The sequence below is a fragment of the Gnatocerus cornutus genome, chromosome 3 (assembly GCF_029298725.1).
Source record: "Gnatocerus cornutus isolate USDA-ARS CGAHR chromosome 3, icGnaCorn1.1, whole genome shotgun sequence".
Classification (NCBI taxonomy): Eukaryota; Metazoa; Arthropoda; class Insecta; order Coleoptera; family Tenebrionidae; genus Gnatocerus; species Gnatocerus cornutus.
In genome coordinates this window covers 14566318-14575451 of record NC_142235.1, presented here as the reverse complement: position 1 = coordinate 14575451, position 9134 = coordinate 14566318, and the positions used below count along the sequence as shown (strand labels likewise).

General features: G+C 39.3%; 1 protein-coding gene across 1 annotated transcript; it reads left to right on the top strand.

Annotated features, from left to right (window-relative positions):
• The first annotated feature begins 1062 nt into the window (after positions 1 to 1062).
• LOC148177308 (fatty acid synthase-like) lies at positions 1063 to 8740 on the top strand. Its single transcript, XM_088033306.1, has 19 exons — positions 1063 to 1523; positions 1570 to 1773; positions 1818 to 2777; positions 2826 to 3200; positions 3247 to 3476; positions 3520 to 3865; positions 3906 to 4157; positions 4203 to 5178; positions 5231 to 5361; positions 5405 to 5561; positions 5610 to 6256; positions 6303 to 6458; positions 6505 to 6756; positions 6804 to 6957; positions 7004 to 7359; positions 7409 to 7697; positions 7744 to 8007; positions 8056 to 8393; positions 8518 to 8740. Exons 1-19 carry the CDS (start codon positions 1063 to 1065, stop codon positions 8738 to 8740), a joined length of 6771 nt encoding a protein of 2256 aa, XP_087889432.1.
• Positions 8741 to 9134: the final 394 nt, after the last annotated feature.

The window sequence follows — 9134 nt, the reverse complement described above, 5'->3', positions numbered from 1 at the left end:
GAAATGCATACAGGTGTCCCAGAACTCGTGACCCAGAGAAAAAAGGTTTATGGAGGCAACAATTTTGAGCAAAAATTTCGAAACAAAGATTTTTTAGCTCAAAAAATATGAAAAAATGGTGACCAATAATTCTGAAGCAAAACAGTATTTGAAAATCGGTAATTATGGACACATACCATCATTCATTGGTCTGATGAACATTACACTCTTGTTGTCTAGGATATTTTACTCCATCTCTAGATTAAGCTTTCGGGATTGGTTACTTTTTTATCTTTTCTCGAATACTATTAAATTGAATCAATTTTTGTTTTGAAATTTTCCATCTGCATTGCTCTCGGCAGCCTCTCTCTGTACACGCGCAACAAGGAATATTAGGAACGTCAAAACTCTTTAGACTAAGGAAGGAATTCCAGAAGAACAGTAACAATTCTACATATCCCTGATATACCAAAAGGGTATGAAAATCAATCCCAACTAAAAGGAAAAACGTATATAGTAAGGCCAAAAAAAATACATATTGAAGTTTTTTTTGCAAAAATTTAGGAGTCTCAGAGCAAAAAAGTCCCGAAATTTAAAGTATTGATATTATACAAGGAATGTAATATCATTTTGAGTATTACCGACCTTTCCCCTGTAAGCGCGAACTGTGGAAAAATTTTCAACTTACGTGTGACGTCCAAGAACAGGAAGGAAGACACTTTGACTTCTACATTTTTATGCAATTTTCACACTTTCAGTTTTAGCATGTTTGTATGGAAAATTACCCAAAACCGACTTGCAAAATGGAATTAAAGAATTAAAGTTGTTTAGAGTCGCTGACCATAGTTACTTCACAATGTTGAGGATAAATAAAACATTGTAACATTAATAATTTTTGTAAAATTAAAATCAAGGGCACAACTTAACCTATTGACAATTTAAATGCATACGCTTGTGCATTAACCAATTCCTGCGCATTGTTTTTCCCGTTTGTGTATTTGAACCTACACCCTCCTTTATGTATATTCAAATTTTTCTGCTATTTAAAATCATCGCTAGTCAGCGGAAATTCAATGTGAGAAAATGTGTTCTAACGACAATCCTAGTTACCAATATGGACGTTGGTTATCCTCTTGTCCCCCCGGCGAAGAAGTGGTCATCTCAGGAATGTCCGGACGTCTTCCTGAATCCAACAACATCTCCGAGTTTCATGACCATCTCGTCAATAAAGATGACATGGTGACTGATGACGATAGAAGATGGACAATGGAGGATCCTGAAGTTCCAAAACGATGTGCGAAAATTTTCGACATCGATCAGTACGATGCTGGATTCTTCGGGGCGCATTTTCACCAAGTTGAAAGTATGGATCCTATGATACGGATTTTCATGGAAACTGCCATTGAAGCAATTATGGATGCTGGAATTAACCCTAAGGAGCTGGAAGGAACGAAAACTGCAGTTTTTGTTACTTCAATTTCAACAGGGGTTGAGGTGGGGGAAGTTTATAATAACAAGGGGATGACAAAATTTGTAATAACTGGGTAAGAACTTAATACTCCAAAACTGTTCCTACTGTCATTTTTTTAGGGTATTAAAATCTCTCATGGCCCATCGACTGAGTTACTACTTGAAACTAAAAGGTTGTTCTGTGTCATTGGACACTGCTTGCAGCAGCAGCTTGAATGCTTTGGATTCCGCCTTCAGAGCTTTAAGAAGTGGTCAATGCGACAATGCCATCATTGGTGGTGCAAACTTACTTCTACATCCTGCTAATACTCGTCACTTCTTCAGGTTCTTATTCCAATTTGAAGACCTCTTTTAACAATTCTTTTTAGATTAGGAATTCTGAGCCCTGATGGTACCTGCAGAGTGTTTGATGAAAACGCCTCTGGTTACGTCAGAGGCGAAACCATAGCCTCTATTTTCTTACAAAGGGCCAAAAATGCTCGACGAATCTACGCGACTGTCATCCACGCCAAAGTTAACAATGATGGCTACAAAGAACAAGGAATCACATTTCCTTCAAAACAAGCCCAAATTTCTCTTATGACGGAGATTTCCGACGAAAGTCGCATTTCTCCTTCTGAGCTCAGTTTCCTAGAAGCACACGGAACAGGAACTCAAGTTGGTGACCCTCAAGAAGTTGAAGCGATTGATGAAGCCTTCGCCAAAAGAAGAAATCAGACGCTTTTAGTAGGATCTGTCAAATCAAGTATTGGTCACACGGAAGTGGTGTCTGGGATCTGTTCCATCATCAAAGTCTTGCTGGCCATGGAGTCCGGTTTTGTAACTCCTAATATTAACCTGAAGAGAATAAGGAAAGGCTTGACGGGATTCGAAGAAGGGAGGATGAAAGCTGTGACCGAGTTGACGGAATTCAAAGACGACGATCGAATTTTTGGAATAAACAATTTTGGGTTTGGTGGTAACAACGTACATGTTATCTTAAGAAGGTCCGGGAAAATTAAACCTGATGGTGGAACACCCGCTGATGATCTTCCGAGATTGGTTTGTGTAAGCGGCCGTACTGAAGAAGCAGTCCGAAGACTGTTAAATGGTACGAAGATGGACGCTGACTCCATTGGACTTCTCCACCAAGTCTTCAAGATTGATTTCTCCAGTAATTTTTACCGAGGGTACACTATACTTTTTAAGAATGGAATTAGGAAGTCATCTTCAAAGTTTACGACTACACAGCTACCATTTTATCTCTTCTTCGGCAAGTTTACCCACAATTTTAGAATCTTAGGATTGTATTTATCGCAATTTCAACTTTTCAAAGACATAGTTGGAAGGTGAGTGCGTTAATTTTAATCATAGTCAACTTAAAAGTCTGTTTGTAGAATCAACAAAGTCTTGAGGAAGAAGACTTTTGACGACATCTTGAAGGGTCGGAGTGAGGAAAAAGACAACTTTATTGGTTCTCTTTGTGTTCAAATTGCGATTGTTGAGATTTTGAAAGAGTTAGGTGTTCCTCCCAAAAGAGTTTACACGAATTCTTACTGTAAGCTCGTCTCTGCGTACTTCGATGGTACTATCACTTTGGAAAAAGTGCTGTCTTCAGCTAGCCAACAATCAGACTTTCAAGCTTGTAACGGAGAACTGATGCAACTACCTAAAAACTCCTTCACTGTCAACGTCTCAGACTGTTCTTTAAATTGCAAAGATATCGTAATGGTCGATGGTGGTACCGTCACGTTCCTCGAAGTCTTAGGAAGGTAAACTTACCACACTCTCATTGCCGAAACTCACTTGACTTTGCAGATTGTATGAAAACGGTCACACTCCCCAACTCCACAAGTTGTACCCAAAAGTCGAGTACCCAGTGAGTCGTGGTACTCCGATGATTTCCCCTTTAATTCAATGGGCTCACGATAGACGTTGGAACACTTACAAGTTTGTGGAAAGTAGCATATCTCGTTGCGATCAAAAGGAGTTTGAAATTTCTCTCGCTATTGAAGAACATAAATTTATTTCTGGCCACGTGATCGATGGTAAGTTACCTCAACAATGGTCATCAAGTTATGAAGATTTTAGGTCGGAATCTCTTTCCGGCGACGGAGTACTTACGCTTGGTCTGGCAAACTTTGGCTCAAAGTCGACGTTTGATGATCACAGATGTTCAAGTAGTCTTTACCGATTGCAAGTTTATGAGAGCAGTGACTATGTCAACGAACGATTTTGTGACTCTTTTGGTGACAATTCATCCAGGGAGTGGTTACTTTGAAGTCACGGAAAAGGATTCGCTGATTGTTAGCGGGTTTGTCCGTATGGGCGTGGACGAAAGTGGTCTTAAACCAATAGAGTTTAATCATGATCCCACAGAAGAGGTACAACAAGAAGAGATCTATCGAGAGTTGTATTTGCGTGGTTACAATTATAGGTAAAGTTTCCTCCAAAGAAAGATTTCTATTGTGGTTTAGTGGTTTGTTCAAAGGCATCCAGAAGTGTAGTGTTGATGGTACTGCTGGTTTAATTAAGTGGGAAGATAATTGGGCGGCCTTCATGGACAAGATGTTGCAAATGGTTATTCTGCAGACGGATTCCAGACTGCTTTTTGTTCCTGTTGGTATAAAAAAATTGAGTATCAACCCAGAAAAACACTTCCAAGTTGTTGACCAACTCGAAGAATCGTCAATTTCTGTCTGGGTTTACAAGGATGCCAACATTATCAAGTAATCACTTCTAGTTACTTAACATAATTCTGCACGTGCTTCTAGATCTGGAGGCATTGAAATCTGTGGACTTCAGGCTAAATCAATTTCAAAGAAAAAACCTCCACTGGAACCAGTCTTGGAAAAGTACCTCTTCGTTCCCAACTTTTCCTCTTTAACTCTAGCGGAAGCTGTCAGAGTCAACACTCAGATCATCCTTGAGAACTCCTCAGGAACGCATTTCCAAGCGGTCGAAATCGTCGATGAATCTTCTCAACATGAAGATTTTCTTTTACACTTAGTTAGTGAAGTACTAGATGACATTCCCTTAGTGGTTCCTGATCTTACCATCTCTTCTAAAATAGAAATTGGAGACTTTCCAGGTGTTAAAGTTACCAACGTCACGCTAACAGCTGAAAGCAACTTAAACTTGCTTGTTGGTACTCAACTCTTACAACGTTCGAACTTGAAACAACTCATGCTCTCTTTGAATACCAATGGTTTTGTTTTCACGCGCGAAGATGTTGCGTTTGTACCAGAAAGTACCAACGAGATTGAGATTCTTACTGCTTACTCAACGGGTAAAGAGAAACTGATTATGCTCCGACAAAGTCAACCAGTTTTGAACACAAAGTTCGTTAAAGTGTCTTCGAGTAACTTCGAGTGGTTACCGCAAGTGAAAACTGCTCTTCAGAATGAAGAAAATGTGGTTGTCCACTCTAAGAATGTTGAACCTGAGGGAACGTTGGGTTTGGTCAATTGTATCAGACGCGAACCAAATGGTAATAAAGTTAAATGTTTCTTTACCATGGACGGCAATGTTGACTGCAAGGACCAGTTAAGAAAAAATTTAGTAGTCAATGTGTACAAAAATGGTACTTGGGGGACGTACAGACATTTGCGTCTGGAAGAAGAACCGGAAGTTGCAAGTGAGCACTGCTTTGCCAACGTCGCCAACAGAGGTGATATTTCAAGCATGAAATGGTTCCAAGGGGAGTTAAATGAGAGTACTCCTCTACCAAAAGGAAAAGTCTTAATTTCAGTGCGTTTTCCACCCCAAAAAGTTGATTTAATTTAGTTGGGTACCATTTCAGACTTACTACTCTGCCGTCAATTTTAGAGACATTATGGCGGCATCTGGACGTGTCAGCGCCGAAATACTCAGCAACACACGTTTAGATCAAGAGTGTCTTATTGGAATTGAATTCTCTGGAAGGGATCAAAGGTAAGACTTCTTCACCAATTGTCAAACTAAAAAGGTTTTGTAGTGGTCGTCGCGTGGCTGGAATGGTTGACAATAAAGCTTTGTCTTCTTACATCGTTGCTGATTCAGATGGTTTACTTACCATTCCGGATTCGTGGAGTCTTGAAGAGGCAGCGACAGTTCCAACCGTGTATTCAACAGTGCTCTATGCTCTTCTAAAAGTAATTCGAAGACGAAGAAAACATTTTTTCCTCATCGTGGTTTTGTAGGTTGGTCAAATAACGCGCGGTTCGTCAATCCTAATCCACTCTGCTACTGGTGGCATCGGTCTTGCTGCTTTGAACGTCTGTCTTCATTACAACTGTGAAATTTTCGTCACTGTTGGTACCCAAGAAAAGCGAGATTACCTCAAGCAGCACTATCCCCAAATTTTGGACAGTCACATCGGTAATTCGCGGGATAATTCTTTTGAAGAAATGATTAAAAAAGAGACTGAAGGTCGAGGTGTTCAGTTTGTGTTGAACTCTCTTGCTGACGATAAGTTGAAGGCTTCGGTGAGATGTTTAGCGAGAGGCGGATGCTTTTTAGAGATCGGTAAATTCGATTTGGCCAATAACACTTCTTTGAATCTTCTATTAATGGAGAGAGGAGCGAGCTACCATGGCGTCATGTTGGATAAAATCGCTTATAACTCCCCGGAGAGAAAATCCGAGTTGTACCAATTAATGTCAAAAGGTATTAAAGAAGGTTTTGTGAAGCCTCTCCCGCGAGTTGTCTTCAAAAAAGAAGAGGTGGAGGCGTCGTACAGGTACATGATGACTGGGAAACACATTGGAAAGGTCTTGGTGAAGATCAGAGATGAAGAAAAAGAGAAGACTGTTGTTCCCAGAAGAATAAAATTCAATGCTACTCCAAGGTGGGTACTAATTTTATACCATCACTGGTAACAGCAAAATTTTAAGATTTGTTTGTGACGTCCGATTCTCGTATGTCATTCTTGGTGGTCTCGGAGGATTTGGTTTGGAGCTCGCTGATTGGCTCGTGTTGAGAGGAGCAAGAAAACTCGTTCTGGTTTCGAGAAATGGAGTTCAAAACGGATACCAAAAGCAAAGAATTGGGTAAAAAATTCGAATACTGCGACCAACAACTGACTCAACTTTCTAGACTTTGGAAGTCGTACGGTGTTGATGTCAAAGTGTCAACTAGAGACGTTACGACAAAAATTGGATGCTCCCAGTTGTTACAAGAAGCAACAGAGTTAGGACCTGTTGACGCCGTCTTCAATTTGGCGGTGGTTCTTAGAGACGCACTCTTTGAAGATCAAACATTAGAATCCTTCTTGACATCAATGGCACCAAAAGCTCGTGCTACTGAATTTCTAGACGAGCTAACAAGAGAATTCTGTCCTCAGTTGAGGTCTGTTAAAAAAACATTTTAACAGTAGTTTAATTCTTTTTTTTTAGACATTTCGTCATTTTCTCTTCAGTGTCTTGTGGTCGTGGTAATCCAGGCCAAACCAACTACGGAATGGCAAACTCAGTCATGGAAAGAGTGTGCGAAAGGCGCAAGGCTGAAGGTCTTCCAGCAGTAGCCATCCAATGGGGAGCAATAGGAGACGTGAGTTCCGTTCCTTCCGCAACGTCTTTTCCAACAGTTTTCTTAGGTCGGTTTGGTGGCAAAGATGCAAAAAGAAAGCAAAGAACTGGTCATCGGTGGTACTCTTCAACAGAAAATCTCCAGTTGCCTCGAAGTTTTAGACAAATTGTTAACCCAAAATCACCCCATAGTTTCTAGTATGGTCGTAGCGGAAAAAACCAACAAAAGTTACGGTATAGTTAGCGCAACTGAAGCCGTTGCTAACGTTATGGGAATCAAAGACTTAAAAACAGTGAGTCCTCATTCGTCTTTTCCGGAATTAGGAATGGACTCGATGATGGGAACCGAAATCATTCAATTGCTGGAAAAAGAGTTCGAGATATATTTTACCCCTCAAGAAATGCGAAATTTAACGTTTGCAAAGTATGAAGAAGTTGTTTTTTATGCAATTATTACTTTATACTTCTTGCAGATTGGTTGAAATTGAAGCTAATAAAAACAACAAGAAAGGAGAAGCTGCTCCAACTAAATCAGATAACGTTTTTCTTCGGACTATTCCTCACATTGATACAAGTAACCTTCCAGTTATTGAACTTAATAAGAAGGAGAGTAAACGTGTTGCCTTTTTATTCCCGGGAATTGAAGGAGTCTTTGCACATATGGAGACATTAAACAAATTAAACGTACGCCTTTTAGGTGTCCAGTATCATAATGTTAATTTCGAGGAGACAATACAAGACTTAGCCATCAAGATTTTATCGGTGAGTTCTCTTAACTTCTTAGAAACTTAAATTAAGTGAATTTTAGCACATTGAAGAAAAATTCACCAAAGAGGTTGGTTTCGTTTTCATCGGCTACTCCTTCGGTTGCAACGTCGCTCTAGAGCTAACCGCTCTTTTAGAAGACAGAGGTTACACTGGGAAAACAATCTTCATCGATGGTTCCCCTACGTATCTAACAGCTGCAGCCAAAGCTAATAACCCCATCAAAGAAGACGAAGATTTTGACATCACTCTTATGCAACAGGTTTTGGGCTTGTGGTTGCCTACCGAAGAACTCTCACAGTACAAAGTATATGACAACACACTACTAAAATTCGAACTCAAAATTCTGTTTCAGGGCCAGTTTGCAAAGTGTTCTACGTTTGCAGAGAGAATAGATCTTATGATATCATTAATTCCAAGCGAAGTCATAAAAGGGACAAATTTTGACAAAGACTCTGCCATTGCACTATACAAACGGTACAAAGCTATGATCAGTTTCAGTTTTGGTCACGCGAAAATTAAATCGAACCTTCAATTGATAAAACCGAAATTTCCTTTGGCCGAGGATGGTGACGATTACCAATTATCAAAACTGTGCGAAGAAACAGTCGCCGTTACGACCATTGGAGGAAATCATTTGACGATGTTGAATCAAGACGAAATTATTGACAGTGTACACAAGTTTCTTGAACTGTAGTTGTTAGTTACCACAAATTTAATTGAAAAATAAATAACTATTGTATATTTGTTTAAAAGTCTTGAATTATTGGAAAACATTTTATATTAGGTAGATCTAAATCTTTTTCATCCGATTAAGCAAAACAATGAAAGAATTACACGAGAAAGCCAGAGCACATTTTTTTTGGTTTTCTGTTTTTGCTCGAACATCTAATGAAATCTTTATATTTAAAATACCTGTCTTAATTAGCTTAGAAATTTATCCATTAAACATCAATTTTAGAGCTCTAGCCAATGAAAGAAAAGTTACGTTTGAGTTAATCGCTTGCTTGCGTTTTTTATTAAAAACTAAATTAGTGTAGTTAGTGACTTAGAATATCGAAAATGAAAAAACTAGTCATGCAACGGACCGTTAGACCTGTAGTGAGTCTGTTAGGCAAAACGTACGAAACTCGTCTACAGTCATGGAAAACATAAGCAAAAACAAAAATTATATGAACACCACCACGCATTACAGGACCGGCTGGACTAAAAACCCAGTGGGATAAAAACCTAGCCTTCACAGTCAACTACTAAGCTACCCATAATACTCGATCTTTTCAAAAACGATGACAAAAGTTACAATGATTTAAACAAGAAAATTACAATTATGAAAGCGTAGTAACGTGTCTGTACGATTTGTTTTGGATTTGCGAGAAATTTGAATTGAATTGCAAGTTGATTGTCGTATTGCGGTCTGCCTGCCTCTTCTTCTCA

Coding starts and splice junctions, on each gene's coding strand:
- LOC148177308 (XM_088033306.1), top strand. CDS start 1,063: ATGTGTTCTAACGACAATCCTAGTTACCAATATGGACGTTGGTTATCC. Junction 2,778..2,825: donor TTCAAAGACATAGTTGGAAG/GTGAGTGCGTTA, acceptor GTCTGTTTGTAG/AATCAACAAAGTCTTGAGGA. Junction 5,562..5,609: donor TGCTCTATGCTCTTCTAAAA/GTAATTCGAAGA, acceptor GTGGTTTTGTAG/GTTGGTCAAATAACGCGCGG.